Genomic DNA, 23960 nt, shown 5'->3' with positions numbered 1-23960 from the left:
GTATTCATACTAGTAACTGTTGAGGACTTAGAATTTCTTTCTACTAATTCAAAATGTTGAAGATGTATTTATTGTAATCAGCTTTTTTAAATAATTATGAGCTTTTCAGAGCAGGAAATCAAGGGGGAATGGGGCATCTCCTTTAAGTGTTACTTATTTGTAGTTGGACAGGTTAACATCCATAGGCTAATTGTAATTCATGAGATATCCAGTGATACGCAACTCCCTATTTGACATGTAACATGGAAAAGCTCACTATGTTGCATGGTCTCCGCTTGTTGAATTTGCAGTGTGTAACTTTGCACTTTGTGAGCTGGTGAACCTGCTAACCATAAAGTTGGAATTGATTCTATTTTTTGAACCCTTCATGGCAAGTGATTAAACATGCAAATCAGTAAATGCATTGAAGATTTAAGTGAGCAAGTCAATTAAGTGTACCTGTCTCATGTCTGTCATGTGATTCTTTTCCTTTGTTTTCTTGATGCTTGATTATTGTATTGAATATATTACATTGTTCAGTGTATGAACAATTCTGCTGTCCTAATCTTATCGAGATGTTTGCTGCAAAATCTGCTTGCTGCATATGAAAGTCTGCAGATCCTTAACAGACAGCTTTAAATCAGCATTCAAGTTTAAGTTGCAAGGAAGAATTTCTGTTTCAGAGTGGTTCACCTGCATATCCTTTTCTAGAGTAGAAAACTGCAATGGGAAAAAATTTAAACCTGGGCATGCAGGTTTGGGAGGTCTTCTGTTTTTCTTACCTGAAGGACAATTATACTTTTAACACAGGCTTATATACAGTATACAGTAGTGTACAAGCTTTACCTATACACTACTGTATATTACTTTATTCTCTTGTGCACTTAGGTATGCCTAGTTAAGTGCCTATAAAAAACTGCTATTCTGAAGCAGAATCACCTCAAGTTTATAAACAGGCTATTATCTATTTCATTAGCCTGTTAAAAGCCAATTGTATAATAAAATTGTAAAGCCATTTTAACTCGTCTTTTCTCCCTTTCCATTCTTGAAGTTGGCAGTTCTGAACCTTTCCTAGTGAGGTTTGTCTGTGCAGTGTTACTGAAGTTTCCAATAAAAAAAAAGATCGAGAAGAAAATAACTTACTATAATAGTCACAATTACTAGTAGCAGAAGAGGCCTGCATCTGTCACTTTATTTCATAATGTTTAGCATGTTGCAGAACTCTCACTTTGCAACCTGCAAAGCAAAAGAAAAATTGAATGTCAGGAGAGAAAAGTTCAATGAAATAATTCCATACAGGATTCAAGTGTGAAAGCTTAGCTCTTGGCTGTCTCCTTAAAAGCTATTAAGGAATGTAATGATGTTGAAAACATACATTTAAAATGATGTGAAATTAAGAAAATATCAACAACCAGTAATTACTATACAAGAGGGAAAAGTATGAAAGCTAGTATGTTTCTTTTGGAGACCCAAAGTGATTTCAATTCTTTTTTGTTAGAATTTCAGCTCTTCAAGAACAGGTTGTCCCTCTGCTTTGAAAAGCCAGTCCATTAAGAAACCACACTATATCTGAATCTAGAGGTAAAACATTAGGTCATTATTGCTTGTAACATTTCAGACCATTTTATTCCTGGTATTCAGATCATTTGCAACAGACAAGTTTTTAAAAAATTACATACATTTTGGCTGATTAGGGACTATCAACAGAATCAGTACTATCAATAGAAACAGAATTTGAAATTTTAATGTAAGAAAGAATTTTAAATAGAGCCAGAAGAGAGGAAAAATCAAGGGGACTGTTATTCCACTTTTTTGCATTGAGGAGATTGGATAAGGAAGAATTTTACCCAAGAGTAGACAGGACACATAGGAGAGAAGCTAGGAAGCTTTTTTGTAGAGTTTTACAATTGGTGGTTAAAGACTAACCTTGCTTCACTATATAAGATGGAGTTTGAAAGAACAATCTACAGACAGCACTTGCTCTGAAAGATCAGCATCCTCATCTTGGACTCACTGGAACTTTAAGTTTTCCTCTGCTGCCTGCCTGCTGTGTTCTCCTCCAACTTCCCATTATGTTATGTGTACTCTAATTATGCTGACAGTTCAGGCTAATAGATTATCAGGAAGAGCTTTCAAAGGTGTACACTGCCATCAGTCAAAAGAGTTTTGTATTTATGGGTTAGAGACAAGCACTATTACTAACTCCACAAACAGTACTTCAGACAGTATTCAAGGTACCATGGGCAAGGTGTAACAGCAACTTAAAAATAATTTGAAAATTCTGTTTTCAGAAGTGTCTTTCACTGTTCTTTCAAGAGTGGCAATCAGGTGATGGAGATACTTTTTAATAAAAAGAAGCATACAAGTTTATACACATATTTTGTTTACTTCATTTCCTATTTTTTTGTGTGAAGTACTTTTTAGCACATATGAAATATTTATTAGTTTTTCAAATCATTGCAGTTCATTTAAACTGGCTTTATCTCGGGAATATAATGACTTACTACAGACACATTTCAGTGTTCCTGTTCTGCATAATTTTATACATTGCTTTAGGCGAAAGCCTTGCGCCTTGGTGGACTATAAAGTCTGGATGCGCAGCCACTTCTGACAGCTTTGGACTTTTTATTGGTAATTACACAGATGGTGAAGTGTGTTTTGCTATGGAGATGTTTTTAGAGAAAAAATAGTTAGCAAAAATAATTTATGCAGTGAATAACATTCAGTGTCTTTTTTTCCTAAATGCATCTTCACTAAGATGTAGTATTGCATTATTTTAATGTTCTCTGAAATGGTATCTAATGAGTCTCATTTTTGCTAGCCTAAAAGAAAGCTTTATGTCGACTTTCCAGAATTTTAAGTCACTTTTTTAATTACTGCCACATTTTATCATTTAGTATTTAATGTAATATATCCTGCCATTCAAATTTATTGTAGAATTGTCCTGTATGTATCAAAGGCCTTTTCCTTATGTGTGAGGATGTACAGGATGATCCAACAAGACATGTTAGTGTCTAATAAAGAGAGCATTCTGTTATACTAAGCCACCTAGAAAACAGTCTGATAAGAAAACTTTTCAATTAATTAAGTGACATTCCTGGAGTTGCTAAATGAAGTACAAACACAGGTGCAGTGTGTGTTCTTCTTGGTGTACTTGGCACCAAAAATCTTTGCTTTATATCTGCCCTACATCATGGTGTGCATAAACATTCTACCTTCTCTTGAACTTTCAGGCTTAGTGTCTTTTGGTCTTTACTGTAGGTGCAGTTATGGCCTAACTGTGGAAAATCGGATTGTTTAAGCTGATAAAATTGCCAGTAGTTACATTTGGTTAGTACCTCTAAATAGTTTTACTCATACATGACTGTATAGGTAGTGTAGATCTGGGACTTGACATAGCTCATACAAGAATTTTTGTGGCTGTTACTGCTATAATCAAGTGATTGACTGATAAATTTATGAAAATTGTTAGCAGAAGAATAGAAAACAATATAGGTAATGCTATTCTTTTGATAAACCAGCAAATTTAGAAAGCAAAGTAACGTTACGATGTTTTCTCTGGTATATACTATTCACTTCTGGTCAAAACTTCCAAATTTTTAAGGAGAATTCACAGGCTTGTGCAGGTAAGCAGGTGAAATATGTTGACTTTATGTCAGACTGTTCTTTTAGTGGTTGAGCTTTAGTATTAGTTACTTTAAATTAAAAAAATAAGATTTTGAAGCACTGACACTAATTTAATATCCATAGGTATCTCAAAATTCTTGTAAAGAATTGCTGATGTTCTTGCTACAGCTTTTTGTACTTTCTGCAGTCTTCTCTTACTTCCTCTCACCTCATAAATTTATCTGTTGAAGACAGCATTTGTCTTATATTTGAGAGCAGAGGACAGAAAGTGCTTATGGCAAGTGAAAAATTGAACTACTGTAAAAGGTCACTATAAGTAGCAAAGTCTGGCTCTCAGAAGTAACTTTGCAGACAGGCCAACCAAAAATTGTGATTTTTCCTGACATTGCACATTTTTGAAGTGCTGTTTTAATGGAAAATGTATTAAATATTAGCAATATGTTGCAGGAATACATCTATTATTGACTGAATTAGACATAAAGCAGCTGCTGCTTTTGCATGAAATTTTAAAGAGCAAGTACTCAAAATAATTACTCATAATGTGAATCTTACTGCCTTTTACTAAATGTAAATATAAGTAGAAGGAATTATGGTCTTTCTTTACGGAGAGCTGTAATGAGAAGGGTCTCATGGATTTACATCCTACCCTAGTTTTCTTTGCTATACTTAGTATAAATGAGATGTGACTGTGCATTGACAAATCTGCTACTCATAGTATTTTTGATTAAACTTTAAAATTTTGCTGCTCATTCTGTGCTTTTGTGTGTCTTCTGTTCTAATTCATTCCACTTGTCATTTAGAACTCTAACACCTTGCCATGTTTTGACATGCTTTCCATCTTATACCTGCTGCTTGGAATCGTGGTAGTATTTCTGCTGGGGGAAGATCATACTTACAGGGGCTCAGGAGGCTATTCAAATGTGTGTGTGTGTGTGTGTGTGTGTGTGTTTATATCCTCAGGGGATTTTGGATTTTAGTTTGTTTTGTTTTTAAAGGGAAGTCACTTTATTTTGGAGTTGTAGACCTGGGAGTAGAACTCCTGAATTCTAATAATTCAATATCAATATTCAATATATATTCAATATTCAAGATAAATAATAACATATTTTGGGCAATAGCTTAACCCCTCTGTCTCAGTTTTCCAGTCCATCAAATAAGAATGTTAAAACTTAAGAGTCTTACAAATAATAATAGCCTACAGAATGTATGGAAATTAAATGGGAAAATGTATTGTATATATTTTTTGAGTGAGTTGTTCACAGCAGTTACTGAATGGGCAGCTTTATAGAATGAAAAACTTCTATTTCAAGTTTTGATATTTTACTTTTATGGTATTAAATCTTTAGGCATTTCTTTGACTTCAGAGAGTTTTACGATTTTCTGCTATAATTGCCAACATTATCAGACAGTGTCAATTACATCAGGAACTTTAGTGGTCAAGCAAAGTTACCTGTTGGTAACTGTGCTGTGAATAACAACTCATATGTGCAAGACTGCTCCATGACTATAAACCTAACAATTCTTGTCAGACACAAAAGTGCTGCCTAGTAGATGTGAAAAATTCCTTTTTCCAATTTTACAACTAATTTTACAACTCTATTACAGATACTATAGATCAGACTTGGGCATCTGCCATATATATTTTTCCTCTAATACTTCTACAATAGCTAACTGGTTACAAAAGTGGAATTTTTTAAACCACTGGGTTATTTATTCAAACAGATGAAATGTATTTATCAATGTATTCAGCAGAGATCTGTTTTGTATCAATTGTAACATTTTCACTTAATAGTAGCATCTATAAATAACACTTACATTCTGGGATTTATATAATTGTTGTTCTTTATTAATGTTGATTACATTTCTTCTTTTTTTTTTTTAAGGTAAAGTGCAAGTTAAGAGTTCAGACATACAAGTTGGAGACCTCATCATAGTGGAAAAGGTTGATACTTTTAAAATATATTTTAGAGACTAAAGATTATTAACATGCTAATTATCTTCTGAAGAAAAGTGTATCAAGGTACTTATCTGTGAAGTCCTAACTAGCTAGTATTTTAGTTCAAGTCTTATTTTAGAATCTTCAAGGAAGTCTATCATAGAATTAATTATATTTTAATTGAGTTTATATATTTATATTTTATGAATAGTTATATGGTTAAATCAATCTTGTGAAGGGAATACAACTACAGGATTAAATTCCCTGAAATGTGCACTGCTGAGTGTTTTAAGATGCCTCCTTACTGATACCTTCCTTCTGATGGTTGAATCAGTGTTTCTCTGTCTGAAACTTTCAAGGATCATCTTTATTTATACGTGTGTGTATATATTTATATATTTGTGTCATTTTAATATAATATGTATCTAACTATATATAATTAAATAATAAGAAAGTTTATATGTTTTTTAATGGACAGAAAGCTTTCCAGTTTGTTTGCAGATGGTGAGTGAAAGCTGTGAATTCTTTACTCTAATTGCAACATTATAAACGTTATAATAAAGATTGTTGCTTATTTCAGTTGCCTTTCTGGGCTACTAAGAAATTATTGTGATCTTAGAAGTCAGCTTAAATTGGTTGTCAGAGGTAACTATTTTTGCTTAAAATGATTCTGGAAAAGTGATTCACTTTCTGGGTGCTTGCAACTAATTCCCTTCGTGCTTTGTGTCAGAGAGCTGATTCACTGAGATACTGGAAGGAGGCACCTCAAATTGAAGCTTGTATCTACTTCTGCTTGCTTTGGAAAACTTCTGTTTCCTTCCTTTCTATTTCTTATAATTCAAAGAAAAAAACAATACACCCAGGTCTCATTTGGCTTGCTGCTTTCAGCTTAAAATAGATATATTTTCATGTAGTTTTCACCATTTCTTGCTTTTTTCCTGTTCTTTTTTGTCTGCTCTGTGTACCTTATATATTTTTGGGCCCTTCTGAGCAGCAAGTACTAGGCTGTACAAGAAAGGCACTGGTATGTCTGGCCTTTACATCTGTTTTGCTTTATAACTTGTTACTTTAGAGTGCAGGTGGAATTGGCTTGCATGTGCTTGCTTCTGCCTATTCCAGAACTTCTAGGAGACTGAGATACTTGCTATGATTTTTATTCGGGAAGTTTTTTGTCCTTCTTGAACCCTAAACCTGGAATTAATTATTATAGAGTGCAAGGAAGACTCTGATGGCTACTTAGCTAATCTGCCTTTCCTGAAATTCACTGTGATCCATCTGTCTGTTGGATTATACTAGAATTTGGAAAACTGGAGTTACTTTGGGGATCATTCTGTCATGCATGAAGTTGCTATTTTAGCAGTATTTACAGTAGCTTAGATCTCATATCTAGTGAATACCTGAAGTTTCTAATGAAAAAAGTCATGTTTAAGGATTTAGAGAAATAATGATTAATGGGGCTTTTTGATGAAGATTTGAGTCAGGTTTTGTCAGTAAGATGCATATAATGGTTTGAATGTAGTATTTCAGCTTCAAGCTCCCTACTGCCCCAGCAGAGCTGTCTTTTTTCCTTTTGACCTAGCTGGGGGTGCTTTCAGGCTAATGAAATTAAATGTTTTCTGGTTCTGTTGAGGAGTGTATTTTGTTGGAGCAAGCAGTTTTCAATTTCAGAGTATGACTCTTAAGCCAAAGAACCAGTCAGGAGTGAAATGTTCAATTGCTCACTCTAATGGCAGAGAAACAAGTTAACATTGTATTTGACTGGTAGATGCATCAACAGCATCTGCTGTGAAATTAATGACTCACTTGAGCTGAAGATCCATATGTTAACTAGTGACTGCATCACAAATACTAACAACTTAGGTGAAAGGCTCTTCTAGATTTAAACTTTTAATATCCTGTGATCGTCTTTTTTTTAATAGTCCTAATTAATTTCAACGTATTTCTTAAGTGACTGTAATATGCTTAAAATAGTTTCGTTTTAAGTAATAAATCTAGTGTTCCAATTGAAAATTTCATATAGCACTATTACTAGGCATGATGAAGCCTGAACAGATGAAAACATTGCCTAATTTTAAAAGCTCAAAGACATTCATATCTGTTAGCTGAACAATGCCTTGAGAATTGTGTTAAAATACACATTTTTAGTTTCCCGTGGAAGCACAGTTGTGCATAGTGTTGCTAAATAAGACAATTGAAAGGATGAGTTGTTGAGTTCAGATATTGTTATTTAGACACTGTACCTTATTGACTGTTTGAAATACATTTTGGAGATGTGAGGAGGGTATAAAACTCAAAAACATGTTTAGTTAATAATAATAACTACACATTTATGGGACAACATTTAACAATAACAACACATAATAGTGATTTAAAGCATGAGAACAGTAATGCTTTTTCTTCAAACCTTGAGAGCTTTTCTTGGAGCTGTAAAGGTACACAATTTTTACCTTAATCTCGTGTGCAAAGTGAAATTAATCCGGTATTTGCAAGGATTGGAGCTAATGCTAACATGCAGTGTTTCACAGCATGCAGATCCAGGAAGACAACTGGGAAGCGCCTGTTCTATTTATAACTCAGAAGCAAGTGGGAGTATTTTAGTTAATGATAGAAGTACATGGTCCATTGCATGCATGGAGAAGGAAGGACAGCAAATGCAGAATTCCAGGGGTCTGTAGCTATGCACAATTGAGGGGAATTGGAAGACTGACTAGGGAACAGGAAAAGTTTATGTAAATAACATTTTCTTGATAATAACATGAGAAAAATATGAAAGTAATGTGAAAGCTATGAGAAGAGTATTTTTAAAGTGAGTATTGTAGTCTTGTGTTGCAGGAAAGTATCGGTGTCTTCATGGCTTTCTTGTTTACCAGTCTGGCTGGTATTCCTGGATGGCATAGTTACTTATGAGAACCCTGGAGCTGGGGAAGCACTTGCCTTGTATTGACCATTGGCTGGCTGTAGTTAGATCTCTAGGACTGAATCTGGAAGTCTGTAAACACTGAGATAAATGGAGCCCTCCTTCTCTGGATCCCTAATTCTGCCCAGATTTAAGAAAAATAATGTATTCAAGTAATTTTCATGACTTATATATTCAAATTTCAGTATATGTTAATAAGCATTTCTGGTATAATCTCCACGATAATTGAGATTATGTAGTTTCTTCATGGGTTTCTGAATGCTTGAAGTTGTATCTGTTGTCATTTTAACTTGTTCTACTTTGATAAATATGACACGAGAGGGCTAACGTGATTGATATACTGCTGCTGTTTGACTGTGACAATGTACAACAGAATTTAATTTTCTCCATAATGAGATGTTAAAGATTTTTGTAGCATACTTGCCATCTGTTTCTATGTAGTCACACTTTTATAGTGAGTAGGTATGTATCTGCAGGGCTATCTTTGCTCTCCAGAGTCAGCGATAATAGTGACAATGTTTCTGGTACCTAGTACTCCTGTAGTGTCTTTCTACCCACTTCCAAATTATGAAAAATCTGATAATAAAACAAGATGTTAATTTAAAATACTTTAAAGACAAGTCAATCTCTAGCCTTCCCTACATGGTAGGATACATTCAGATACATTTATGCAGAAAAGGTTTCATTATTTTACAGGAAAGAAAAATGAGCAAGAGAGAACACAAAAGAAGGCAAAATTAATATCTGTTTTTTGTATTAAAATGAGAAAATATTCACATGACTAATTTGATCACAGTCTATAACTTTCTTATTGGGGGGCAGAGGGGGAGGAGTTGCTGATCACCCTCTGGTGATCAGCGTCAGGACACGAAATGAAAACACAATGGTATGCAGTGACAGTACAAGGAGCAATGGCTTTAAACTGAAAAAGGGTAGATACAAATTAGATAGTAGCCAGAAATTCTTCACTGTGATGGTGGTGAGACACTGGAACAGATTGCTCAGAGAAGCTGTGTATTCCCTGTCCCTAGAAGTGTTAAAGGTCAGGCTGGATGGGGCTTTGAGCAACCTGGTCTAGTGAAAGGTGTTCCTGCCCATGGCAGAGGGTTGGAACAAGATGATATTTAAGGTCCCTTCCAACCCATACCATTGTATGATTCTGTGAATGAAACTGTCTTAGGGAAAGTTCTGGGTAAAGGCTTGTCACTGAGAGACTGGACAGTCACTGGAACAGGATTCCCAGAGAAGTGATCATGGCACCAAACCTGTTTGAGTTCAACGACTGTCTGGATGTTGCTCTTAGTCAAATGACTTAGTCATAGATAGTCCTTAAAGCAGCAGGGAGTTGGACACTGTGATCCTTATGGGTCCCTTCCAACTTCAGATATGCTATGATTCTGCCCAGTTTTGTCAGGCATAAAGTATCTGAATCTTGGATACTCTGTGCGAGGCTAATGTTTTGTTCAGTCAATGTGAACTGAAATGTGTCCTCAGTGGAAATTGGTAGTGACTTGTAGGTACCTCCTTTGTATTACCAGAACTTCTATTTAATTCAGTATTAGGTCATTTGACAGTTATTTTTGCAAAATTTTTGGGTGTTGGTGAAGTGTTTTAGTTTGTTTACAAGTAACTGGAAGTTTGTAGGCATGAAGTCAGTAACCTGAAACTCATGTAATGGATTTATGTCAGAGCTGGCAGGGGAGCTGCAAAAATGTATAGCTAATCTATATTAAGACTGGATATCTGTTTAATTGTTATTGTCACTTAAGGACAGAATTATTTCATTTTGAAGTTGCCTTTTCCTTTTCCTCTTTTTTCTTTCTAAGAGGTGCAAAATAATATAGTTTAAGGTTAATATTTTTTCTGCATTTTTTTCCAAATTTGAATGAGATATTCCTACTTGAATCTGGGCTCGTGGTGGATAATAAATTTCACTGCAACCTTAATTATTAGCTCTTATAAGGCAAGATTCAAAGAAATGCTGTACTAGTTACAGATGAACAGCCTTTTCAAGGTGAATACTGTTGGCATACAAGCAACTGAACTTTGTAAAAGCATAAAGAGTTAAAATGGGAAATGCTGCAAATTAGGAAATACTTATGGATGAAAATGCATCATTTTAAGTTATGCAGAGGGTTTTTTGCTACCTATATAGAATTTCCAGGTAAACTAAAACATGCATCTATGTTTTAGTGTTTTCCAATTTCCTCATTTTTCAAGCATCATCTTTGCTTATGATAGTAGCCCTCTCTGTAGCCTTTTATGGCCCCTCTTTACCAAACTTCCCATAGACAATACAGTTACAATTGCTTCCAGTCCCATTTATAAACTGGTGTTGCTGAGAGTATGTTACAAGGAGTGGTGAGAAGCACTGGTGTCCCAGAGATTCAGACAGCTTGCATCATGATATTTTGGAAGCTAAGCCCATATTACACATAGTCTGGCAGTTGTCTCTGGCAGATCTCTTCAGATCACACTATTCCAAATGGCACTGTTGTGGTGACATGCTGATTTTAGGAAGGTTTCTTTGGATTAATAGAAAACCTTTTTTTTTCCTTTCCAGTCCTGTGTCTTGCAAATTTTGATATGTTGGTTATTTTTGCTTTCTCTGGTGTTTCATTCCTAAACCCTGTGTTGGCCATGTGTAACTGGTGCTGGTGGATGCATTGGAAACAAGTGGAAAGGGAACTGAGGATTTGGGTAGTCATGTAGCAGATACCATGTGTGTGGGAGGCTGGTATTGTTCATCTTGTTTAACCTGTGAAAGCTTAGAAAGCCTTTCTGTGAGGAACAAATAATTGAAAACTTGATACAGACAATTCTGTGCTGGAAAGGGAAATGACAGTATGGATACACCTGACTGTGCATGTGATTCTGTGTCTTAGTGAGGAAGAAATTCTGTTCATTTTACATATGTGGAATAGGAAAATGCTGTTCCCTAATTTGCTATTTCCCCTGTGTGTGTTTGTGTGTATTGGAAGAGAAAAGAATGCTTGGTATACATAACATTTGCAACTTGAGTGCCAAGACTGATATTTTAAATTTACCTTCTTTTTTTTTTATTTTATGTGCTAACTGAAGTCAGAGTTTTGCTCAGTGAAACTATGTTTTAAAATATTTTGATTACATATTTATATACTTGAAGTACTGTTTTCAGTCAAGAAAATGTTAATCTGTTCTTCAGGTATTTATGATTCTCTTATAGAGAACATCTGAAAGGATTAGCTGTTGTTTGCTTATGATATAATTTTTTGAAAATATTGATTTCTGAATTGCAAATGCTTAATGTAAAGTACTGCAAGAAATCCTATTTTAATTGAGTTTCAATCGAAGTGTGACCTTTTGGTGATAGATCTTACTGGACTTTTGATTGGAATTCACTTTTTTCGTACTTAGAAAAAATATACCTTTTTTCTTTCTTCTCTCAGAATCAACGAATCCCATCTGACATGGTGTTTCTGAGAACCTCGGAAAAAACGGGTATGTTTTCACAATTCACATTGGTTACATGATAATGTAACCACAATTCTTATTGATTACATGATTGGTGGTTTTGGTAGAATTTTAGGTTGTACATTGTGGCCAATTTGAAATGGTTGAATAGATTGATGGACCTCTTCTTTCATCAGATTAATGGGAGAGAGTCCATACTTGGACTGGAGTAATTTTATTGCAAACATGAGACTTTTATAGGTATGTTTCTCTACATGAGTGGTTTTATGAGTTGTTTTAACAAAAGATTTAAATATTAAAAATGCTAAAAATATTTAGCAAATAGATTTATAAGACTGCATTTGATTAGTATGATTTGTCATTATTTTCACATTTTGACATGATTTGCAACTGATCATTGTCTTGCAACATACCTTTAAATGTCATCTGATTGTGTTTCTGTTATTAAATTTGCAAGAACTCAAATCTGAACCTCCTAATATGTGTTTAAAATAACTATTTTTGGAAAAATTTATTACAAGGATCTGAACTCCTGAAATAACTTTCTGGGTTCTTTTACTTTGAAATAATACTGCCTTTTTAGTCAGTCAAGAAAAAAAAAAAGCCAAAAAACCAGGAATTTTCTTGCATGAGAGAAAGAAAAGTGCTGCTTGTTAGCTCCATTTCTCTTCACATGGTGATAGGGGAGTACTCTTAATCTTTGAGAAACAAATATTTCTTTTATAGGAGCCCTATAATTTATAGCTGTTTTGTAAACTTCAGAAATTACTACTGGATGCCCCTGTATATAACTCAAATGAGTTTTCCTCCTTTATATTACCATTTCTCTTCAGATCCTGAAGAACTGTCTGGTATTTGTCAGACAGCACTAAATTTCACAAAGCTAATAGCTATGATATTGGTAAGCCCCATATTAGTGCACATAGTATTTCACTGTGGCACTGGAGTTCTATCATATATTTCAGATAAAAGCCTAAATTTGTAGAGATCATTTGAAAAAGAAGACAAAAATACTTCTGATAGCCTAAGGAACTCCAGGAGAGCTATATATTTGCTAAAAGAAGAAGTTTCTGTATATTTACTGTGTCTTGTTAATGCTGATTACATGCAGTGGGCATCTATAACTGGCCTGGAGTGACAAAGTCTTCTTGTGGTCTTATATAAGCTCCATTTTTGTTAACCATCCTCTGGTTCAGGATACAGGGATTTTATTTTTATTCCCTCTCAGAACCCCAATCTATTAAAAAGCCTAATTTTCTGTTTACAAGCAACAGGTTGACTAGTTTTATTGGTGCTGCACTTCTTTAAAAACAAAAAAAGAAAGCAAAACCACACAAAAATCATTTCCTAAACTTCAAGCATATGGCAGTAATTGTTTTTTGACTAAATAGTAAACACTTACATCTGTAATTGTTTCTTCCTGATGTTGCAGTTTTGACTGATTTATGCTTTAATTTATAGTTGAAACTTGTAAGTACTTTGTGAAATAGTTTTTGCATGGTTTTATGTTCTATATGTAATTTTATCTCCTGTGTAATAAAGCAGTTTAACTATAGCTTCTTACTATAAACCTCTAAAGAGTAATGAACTCTTTAGAGAGTTTGAACTAATCTCAAAATCCAAACCTCCCTGTAAGCTTATTTTGGGGTAAAGTACAATTTTCCAGCTTCAATATTTACATTACATATTAATGCAGTCTGCAGCATTGCAGTATCCTACACCATCACTCAAAAAAGAAGCAATTTGAGTTATAAATAGGCAGCTTACAAAGTTCATCCAGAAACTTATGCCCCCCCCCCATTGCATTTTTACAGTTTTCTAGGATATTTTTAACTGTGCATAGCAGAAGCTGCATTCTAGGGTATCAAGCTTATTTTGATAAAACTAATTTCTTATTAGGTGTATTTTTCCTTTATCAAATGCATTGTGTTTTAAGTAGAATGATCTCTTCAAAGATGCGATATAATAACTTGATGTCAATTGTGTGCCTGTATCTAATTATTATGTTTCCTATGTTTATTAATCAGACTTTACAGAAGTTATAGTCTAAAGGCTCATATTGGTGGCACTTTCTTTTGTATTCATGTGACAGTCTGTAACATTCGTATTCCTCTCCTTCATGGATGGAGGCAGCTAGATGGCTGTTCGTATTTTCAGTCAGGATTACTTCCCAGGGGGATGGAGCAGGTGGAAATCATTCCTCAAATGTGAATTCTTTGCTGCTGTCTGGCTCCCTGTATAACAGAGGTTTCCAAAAGACTTTCATTGACTTCCAAAATAAAGAAAAATCATTTTAAAAAATTAGGCATGAAAAGCTTATGGAGCAATATGTTGGAGTTGCATGTATTTGAAAAAGTAGGAGGGGATTATCTATGACTGAATCTTGATTTTACTCATTATATATGGCAGAAGTGACAAGCAATTTGGATGATTTGTCCCATTTATTCAGCCTTCCACCAAATAAAGGAAATGTTCATGCTGAGCTGCAAAAGATGGTTTAAAGGTTATTTTCATTTTCTGTGTAAGCAGGCAGCATGCCAAAATCAACTGACTACCTTAGAGTAAAGCTGTTATGCAAATGTAGGCAAGATCTCTGTTACACCAACACAAAATTCCCTTGCTGAAATTAAACTAGATCTTAAGTGGCCCTTAACAAAACTTTCAGGATCATTTTTAATTTGTTTGGCATGTTCTCTGCATTTCATTTGTCTATATGCCATCTCAATCAAAAATCAAAGGCTAGACAGGGCATTTCAGAGATCATCACATAACTTCATACTTGTCCCCAGAAACTGCCAACTGAAGCGTGTGTTAATAACTTCATTATGGGAGTATCAAAGATACTGTGTGTGTAAAACACAAGAAAAATTTCAAAGATAAACTCTTTCCTTCTCTCTTTCCTTCTCTACAATCCTTGCACTCCACATTGCCTGTGCCTTGGTGCAGTGACTGGCTTCTGATCCAGCTCAGGTATTCCTATGGTAACACATGCTCTGAGCATGGGTCTGGTCCTGCCAGAAAATCTGGTGCATGTGACTGTAAGACTCAGTGTTTCTGGAATTTGTACTCTTTCTACTTTCAAATGTGAAATTTTGAGAGGAACTACAAACTTTATAGGGTGACTACAAAGTGTCAAAAAATAATGAATTAAGCTTTTTTTTTTTCTAGACAAGCTTTTTATTTACATGCCTCTAATAATTCCAGATTCTTATTATTCATGGTGAAAAGTTGGCAAATGCAGTGGCAAGTTGTGAGCTAAGCAAATGTTGATTTTAGCTATCAATTTTTGCTAGGTCCTGGAACAGATAACTGTTGGAGTTACCAGCTTGGCTTTTCTTTTATTCATATGGCTCTTTCATCCGCTCTTGTTTCACAAAAACTCAGGGAACTTCCTAGTTTTGAGTCCATTGTGCTGCCATACTAGGTTGAAATCGGCCGCAAGTCAAAAGTTGCTGGTAGAAAAATGGCATGGCAGAATAGCATTCTACATGGAATTACAGCTAAAGGAACTAATTGCCTACATCTGCAGCTGGAATAGCCAAGGGATAAAAAGTTTTAAGTCTTGTGATATGCTCCATGGACACTAGGACTGCAAAAGATTATTTCTGTAATACTGCTAACTACTTAGGCCTATGACAGACTAATCACAGTGCTGGTAGGATACTGACTTTCCTTAGTTACTTTTTACAGGAGTAGAATTGCTTAATCTTAGTCAAACACTTTTGATTGTTTCCGAACTCCTCTTTGTCACAGATAGTGCTTTGTGGTTGTATGAAAAGTAGAGCTGGATTTTTCTCTTTAGCCTTTTCTGGTGAAACTGAACTTCCAAAGGGTGAACAGGAAGTGCTTTTCCTGGTCTGCTTCAGCTTTCCTGACCATAGTCTTCTTTCCTAGCACAAATCTTCTGCATAGAGTTAAATTTTTTGGTAGACATTTGATCTCCTGTAGAGTAACAGCCACTACTTCTGGAAAAGCAGTATTTTTTTTTCAAGAGAGAGAGTACTGCATTAAAATATTTCTCTTTTAGCAAACTTGTAAAAGTTCATAAAAAAGATGTATATGTAGATGTCTGGTAAAATAAAGTCACAAATTTACTTTAATATCTCAGTTGCTTTAGATTTCTCAACAGCTACAGCTCAACAGCTAAGTTGACAAAATAGGTTTTTGTTTTGTTCTTTTTTTTTTTTTTTTAATTGTAGAGGTGATACTCTAGAGAGAGCAACTCCCAGCAGCTGATCAGTTCCACTGCTGTCAAGCATACTCTCATGCAAACGTTTTTATCATAAACCAGTTTTGGTACTGTTTGTCCTTAAATCCAGTACATAATAACTTAGTGGTGTGGACATTGCAAAACACTGTCCTCCACTACAGCTGTGCAATGCAAGCAGTAGGAAAATGGAAAATCATTTAAAAATTCTTACAATCCTTTGTGAAGAACATTTAACTGTTTCCAAGGTAATGCAAGTTGCCCAGTTGCTACATGCAGTATTTTTCAGGTTACATTGTTCTGGTGCTTGCTTGTCAGCCCATTTCTCCAGCTTGTCAAGGTCCCCCTGGACATTTGCCATTGCATAGATCAGTGTTTTGAATTCCACTTATGAAATTATTTAAAAATGGTATTTTTACTCAGGCATAAAATTCTAGTTGCAAACATCTTTATACTTTTTAGAATTGTAGCAAAAAGAGTCATCTCCCTTGCATTAAAATTTGTAGTTGAGAGTTTTTAAGATTCTTTACTTGTAATTACTTTAACAACAATGGTATAAGGAAAATGTGGGAATAAAACAGGAAAACAATTTTTATTTTGAGGCTTTGTAGCAATTCATTTCTGTAGCAATATAACTCTCAGATGTGATTTTTATTTTAAATGCTAACCATTTAACTGGCATAAACTCTGCAGTGCAAGTACAGGCTTAAATAATCATTCATGCAAGTTGATTTTCTGTTGGAAGGGGCTGTGAGTTAACCAGTAAAGGCTTACACCAGAGTCTACTATCTCAAACAAAGTCTGCTTATTAAAGAGTTCTTAAGCATTTCTATACAAAAAGAGAGCATTGTGACCCCAAATACATTTTACTTGTTTAAAATATCTAGTTTTGTAGGTCTTCAAAAGCAAATATTAGTAGAACGTTTATGTCAAAGAATGAAACTCCAAACTCACTGCAAGGAAGAATATAATAAAGGTGATGCTAGTACTGTCTATTTATTCTGGACAGTTAGGAGTAAGCGTTCTACAAATAACTTGATTGTCTGGGCCCCAGCCTGGTCTGGAACTTCAGATATTTGAAAATCAAACCAGAAGAGAAAAATGTCAGTTAGGAATTCTGTTGTGCAGCTGATGTCACTTTTTATTTCTTCATAAAACCAGCTGCTGCAGAATAATAAGGCTGAAGGAGTTGCATTTGTCACACATTCTGGAATTTTCTATTATGTTTAGAAAACAAGTGTTGTAAAATCTACCTGTCTGGAAACTAAAATGCTTTGAAAATCTATTGCTATAGGGAATGATAAATGACTAGAGTTAAGTTTTGCACATACGGCCAGATAAAAGTTTATCTTCAGGGCATGAGTAGCTGCCAACAATCTGTCCAAACTACTTTAATCTGTTTCTCTATTTCAGTTCCTATTCCGTTTTTAGCATTTGATTTAACTCAGGCTTGAAATGCTTTGGTATCTGCTTTAAGCCACTGAGTACTGGTGATTTGATGTGATCAGCTACTTGTTTAAAATGTAGTCAGATAGTATGAATGTTATGTGGTGGAAGGAGGTGGTCTCGGCGGGCGTTAGGCTCCAAATAATATTCTACTCTTCTATCAGAACTGTAAAATTACACATTAAAATATGATTAGAAGACATGATCAGATATACAATTCGCTATTATTTTATTTTTTCTGCATACTTGTCTGACCAGTGCAATCCATGTGTTTCATTAGATTTGCAGCAAAATAAGTGCTAGCAAAGAAATATTCTTTTTTTTTTTCTTCTGTGTTTAAAAAAAAAGACTAGTAATAGTTGAGAAAATTGATGTGTAAGGAGACTGTGTATTGTGTTAGGCATAAATGATCCTCTTCCTATTTGCCAGTGAGAATGCATTTTCCCAGAAATTTGAGGGGATTTGGTGGCTTGGCTTGAGTAGCAGTCTGAATGTCCCGAAATGCCAAACAATTCCCTCTTTTTGGGAAACAATGTAGAGAAACTGAAGGTGAGATCATCAAAGCAGATCTCAGAGGCAGGGCAAGTCAGGCAAAAAAAAATGTGTATATTAAGAGCTGATAGACTTGTTGATATGTTGTCAAAGGCTTTGAAAATAGAAAAACTAAAATTACTCTTGCAAAAGTAGGGTTAAAGAATTCCTTGTGTGGAAGTTTATAACATGTTGTCTGTAAAGTATCTGTAAGGTCCAGTATTAAATCTTCATAGCTGGGTCTCTTGTTTCTTCCCAGTTACCAAACAGTAAAGGAAAATTTGCTTTTCCCTGCTAAACTTTAACTAAAAATTTATTGTCTTGTTTTTCACATGCCCACTGTACCCTGATGGCTTTGTCAACTCCTTTGACTTGTACTTTTCTGTGTTTAAGCTTTATGAGATACCAAGGCTTTTATTACTACTCCCCCTAATTTAGTTAGACTGTCCTTCAAGTTGATTATTATTGCTGCTAAAATCTTGGAAGCAAAACATGTTCTCAGTGGATACTGGTATATTTGGCTGTATGCTTTTCTCAACCTCCTCTGTGAGCTCTGCTTTCATCAAAAGAGGAGATGCTCCTTAAGTCTTCTACAAGCTCTCTTCTTTGAGATATAGATATACTTTTTTGTGTTACTGGTCTTTAGAAATACATAAGTGCATTAGGAACATTGATGGGGACAGTGAGTTCTGTTGTGCTTCCAGAGCTCTCAAATCATGGAGTTGTTTAGTTGGTATTTCTATTTTATCTAAAAAGTGAGAATTTTTTCAGTGTTCTAAGCATTGTCTATGGCAGACTTTTTGATTTAGTCATTACTCTGAAGATGTAAATAATGCACACCATATTTTATCTGTATCACTGGCTTTCTGCAAAAAGAGATTGCTAGTATGCATCAGATGAATAATGGAGGAAAGTGGTGCATCAAATCCTCTTAAAAGGAAAAATTAATGGTTTTGAGTATCCTTCTGTATATCTCAAAATAATATAAATCAATAAACCAGAATTTGAGAATGTGAATATGAATGTAGACTTTTTAAACTTGGAACATTGTTTGCTATATCTGAAAATTCCATAATGTTTTAATGGAGATAAAAATTCCTGAAGCGTAGTGAATCAATACCGCAATTGAAAAAAGATGCAATGTGATCAAGCTTGGATTAAAAAACGTCCAAGTTCTTGTCAATAAGGAGCTGTGATGAGTTTAGGGGTATCATATTGACTGTGTATTAATACATGGTATCCTATAAGACCATCAGCTGATTGTTTAGAATGTAAATGAAACTGTTCATGGATCCAGTGACTGATGGCTTAAATTCCAATTAATCAATTGCTTCATCGGTTTCTTAATCAGATCAAATATCTCAAGCACACACAGTTCTTCTCTGGTCTTAAGAGAAATTATTGCTTTTAAACTAATTTAATCAGACTTGCATAAATGTGCATCCTCTGGAATGGTGATGTAGCTTAAACGTTTAGGATGTTTCAGGTGTCTTGCGGTTTTGTTCCTCCTTAGAAGCCACCATAATTGAAAGCTGTTCATTAGAATAGTAAATGAAACTCTGTACTCCAATATGTCATCTTGGTGCTGCTATTCACCTTGTCATCAGTTTAAAATTTTCATGTACATAGTCACTTAAGTAATATAAATGATTTAAAAATTAAGTTGTTTGTAAATGATCTGGTGTTAAGTATGCAAAGTCAAAGTCTGTTTTTCTTTTGCTGAGTACATTCTAGTAACCATCTCTTTCCATGTTTTTCACTTAAAGCAGGGAGGCTGGTAATATTGCCAGAAAATATAAAGCTGTTTATGGCAGTGCAGTTCCACATGCCCTGTTTCCCACTGACCCATCAATTAATTCATCAACACTTCACACAAGCTCTTCACTCTGACACTTATACCAGTTGATCTTAATTTGATTGCTGTTAAAACCTTCCTTTCCTGACAACTGTTGTCAATTATACAAAATAAAATCAAGTATTCATAAGCAGGCTGTAATAGGATATAGGCAGACAGATTTAATAATTCAGTTTTGCTGAGGCTTGAAAGGCATTAGTTGTAGCTGTTGTTCTCATTTGTAAAAAATTCATTGGATACAGCTCTGGGGAGAGAAGGCAGACATAATTTTATTTATTTAGATTTGACAGAGAAGAACCCAGACATGTAGTGATGATTTAGCATTATCTCTGTTTAAGAATAACTGACAGGAATTCTTATCAGTTACATGTTATAGAAAGTAAATGTAATTTACTTTTATGAATTTATTTTTTGACTAATTTAAGTACACACATTATAGGGTTGCTTTTTGACAATATCTGTAATGGAGTGTGGAATTCAACTCTGCATTTAAGCAGAAAAAACAATACCTTTTTAAGACTGGGGTGCCTTGCTTTTATTTTGCTTGTAAAATATGCATATTCCTGTATATCTGCTATATACAACTAAATTATAGTTGCTTCCCTCTGATGCATCTTCCTTACTGTATAACATTAAAATGTGTGCTATGGCATATTTGAATTATACCTATAAGTTTTTTCTTTAGTGCTTATTGGCAAGTCAACTTTTTAAGCTTGCTGATAATTGGCAAAAAATTGCAAGCAGAAATATATTAACTTCAATGATTTTTGAGAGAACATTAAATACAGTTTTTGGAACTTCTGTGTTGATTAACTTCTTATACACTATTCTTTACTGTCTATACTAAAGTTTGTAACAAATACCATAGGTGGGTTGACTGGTAAGGCTCTGTGGATTTCCATGTACTTGTGAAATCTAAAAATAGAAATATTAAAAAAAAAATTTCACTCGTAAAATGCTGATTAAATAGATGTAGTCAAAGACAAATTACTGCTCAAAGCAAGAGCAGAAATAGTGAAGGATAGAAGTGTGCAACTCCTTTTATGATGTGTCATTTACTTTGTTACTTTTTGATGCTAGTCAGAATAAGTTATTCCTTAGCAGGGCTTTTTTCCTGAATTGAGAATCCTCTTGTGTCTCATCTCATGACTTAGAACTGCTTTCTCAGACCCTTCCTGCAGGCCAGGAGTCGGGAAATGAAAATTAAGTTTGGATACTGGACAAGTTGGATAGTTTAGTTATGTCAAGAAAGCTATCTTAATTTTTCATGTTGCTATTTGTCCAGAACCATGGCTAGTCCTGGAAAGCAAACATTAGCTTTAGGTATTAGCATATTTTAGCTTTAGCTATTAGCATATTTTCCAACCTTCTCTTTGTAAAAGCAAAGCCAGTAGACTTCATGATCAAGAAGGAAGTAGAGAGGAAGCTCTGTCTTTTCATCATGCCACTCTCCCTAAACTTTTTGCTTGCCATTTTCAGAGTCTGATTTGCACATAATTTCCATCAGTTGATGAATTCATTTTGAGGTATTTCGATTCAATTATGCAGTCTAGGATTATTCAAGAGTATTACTGCCTAACAAAGAACATTGGGTCATATTTTCATACCTGGTAGGATATTCTGTGGCTGTCCGGCTATTTAAGGACACTATTAGGCTACTAAGAAAAGTATACAATAGAGCAGTCTTTGCCTAAAGCCATGTGTGAAATTAAAATGTCTATGATATGCAGGAATGTATGTAATCTAACACAGGAGATGCTACAAATCTTCATTAGCACACAGTTTTGATTCTGCAGCAAACTAAATCAACTTCTCAGGGCAGTTGAGATTTTCTTTCCCCATATATTTCAAATATTAAATCTCTTTGTTACTAGGATAACATGTTCTTTTTTTTCATTACAGCTTTCCATTAAAATCAAGGGATGCAGTTCTACAAAGATTAAATTATTTTCATTTTGTGAAGTAATTGCTTTTAGTCTGTCAATTTTGAGTTTCTTGTGTTAAGTACAAGTTCCATAAAAGCTACTTGTTTAACAGGTTGAATATTAAGCTAATTGTTTTGAGGAGAAATTATCCAACTTTCTGCTTAATAGAAAGAACAACATTTCCAAATCAAATAAAATAGGAACAAATAATTTAATTAATAGCCAGCAAATTTATGACTGACTTTCTTAATAAACCCTGGAAGCTAGAATTCATTTAAGAAAATAAGTAATAGCTTGTTTTCAGAAGCTTAATTTAAAAGCTGTATTTAATCTTCTGAAGCATGTATATAAAAATAAAATGGAAGTGTTTGATATTATTAAAAGTTCATATACATTACTATAATTTCAGGAATTTAAAGACATCCACGTATAAAGAAATTAATACATAAACTATGATTAGCAAATTTGGTAGTTTAAAAAAACTAGATTAGGCTACCTGGTGATGATGCATAGTATTAATTAAGAGAAAGGGTATGATATAAATGTGTTTTACTTGATTAAGGAGATTCCCTTTCTGGTTTTGGGGAAGACTTTTTTTCCTTTTTTTTTCTCTCCTGCACATTTTTTTAAGGTGAAAATATTCCCAGCTTTTTCAAAGAATAACCTGTATTTAGTTTGAGAATTTTTGTTCAGGGCCATTTTATTCAGGATTCCCAGAGGCAGGTAGCTGACCGCTGCATGTGCACATGTACACCATTCCCAAAAGCATTAGACATGTACACGTCCTTCAGGTATTATCTGATTGAAGCCTTAAGTCCAGCACACACTAAGTAGAAATCTTCCTGCTTACTCTGTATTAACAATACAGAGTTTGTTTGACAAATCTAGGCCAGGCATATCATGGCTCTAGATTAGTGCGATCGTAGATAAGCTTTTTTATCTCTATTTCAAAACACCATAAAAGCTACTGAAGTAAGCATTACTTTTCTTCAATATTCTACTAACACACAAAATACTTTTAAAAATATATTTTTATCCATGATATCTCAAAAAACATAAATAAGTAGTCTGTTAATTATTATCAATGTATCCTTATAATGTGAAGTTATGTAGTTATTTCAAGTTCTTAAAATTATTTAATCCTTTGTATTGAGGTGCGGTTTTTCCTTGGAAGAGTAACCTTAGGATAAATTCTGGACAGAATTCAAATAATTGAGCTCTTGCTAAATCACCAAACAGAATTGTGAAACCAAAACAGAATTGTAGTCCCAGGACTTTCCTAAGAATTCAACTTTAAAAGTTTCAGCTGAAATGGTTTCAAAAATCAGTTTGTTGCTGCTTGGGCAGCACTTTGCATGCATTGCTCTATGTTGATTTCTGCCTGTGTTCAACTGATTAGGCTAAATGAATATTACATACTTGTAAACTAGTTTAAATGTGCTCATGAAGTTTGCATCATTTTTGATAAATGATTCATCTATATAGGTCCAGTGCAATTTCCTTGAATTAACCTTAAATTCTAATTCAGATAATTCCAAAATTTTCACTTGAATGATGGAAATAAGTCAGATGTTCACAATGTACAACTTTGTCTACTAATTTTGAAGAACTGTATAGTTGTGGGAAATGAGCAGCTGAGTGCTTCTCTGTATAAGGTAGAAGTTTTAATTTTGTGCATTCTTCTTTATATGTAGCCTTATGAAAATTTTTCATGTTCAGAGTGTAATTAAATTTTTCTTTTTTCGTTTTTTCTTTTTGTAAACAGATACTTTTGATTGGTAAATGCTTAATGGCATTTCCTTAAATGCCTCATTTTTAAAAGCAGTACAGACTTCAAAAACACTCTTGTGTGCTGTAAAATAGTTGTCAGGTTCAAGAGTTATTTCTGTATTCAGAAGGAATAGCAACTCCTGACATGTATAGATGATTTGGGGATTTTTTCTTTTCCTGGCAAGTCATGTTTGGGTTAGAAATGTAAGAGACTTTTCACACTGTCCTAAAGCATTCTTCTGAAGTATGTAACACAATTTTTACAACTTTTTTGGATGAGCTTTTTGGTTTTAATTTTGTTATTGAGGGAGGAG

General features: G+C 34.2%; 1 protein-coding gene across 1 annotated transcript in view; it reads left to right on the top strand.

The window, feature by feature from the left end:
• Positions 1 to 23960, top strand: part of ATP9B (ATPase phospholipid transporting 9B (putative)) — a 150929-nt gene that overhangs the window by 36174 nt on the left and 90795 nt on the right. The window contains exons 6-7 of the mRNA XM_071450698.1: positions 5490 to 5548; positions 11888 to 11939. Of these exons, the coding sequence (XP_071306799.1) occupies positions 5490 to 5548; positions 11888 to 11939 (111 nt within the window). The remainder of the gene's footprint in view (positions 1 to 5489; positions 5549 to 11887; positions 11940 to 23960) is intronic.

Source organism: Agelaius tricolor, unplaced genomic scaffold, assembly GCF_023055355.1.
Source record: "Agelaius tricolor isolate 1412-34295 unplaced genomic scaffold, bAgeTri1.0.p SCAF_2, whole genome shotgun sequence".
NCBI classification, from domain to species: Eukaryota; Metazoa; Chordata; class Aves; order Passeriformes; family Icteridae; genus Agelaius; species Agelaius tricolor.
The sequence above is the reverse complement of the archived record's forward strand: the minus strand, read 5'-3'. Positions and strand labels throughout refer to the sequence as shown.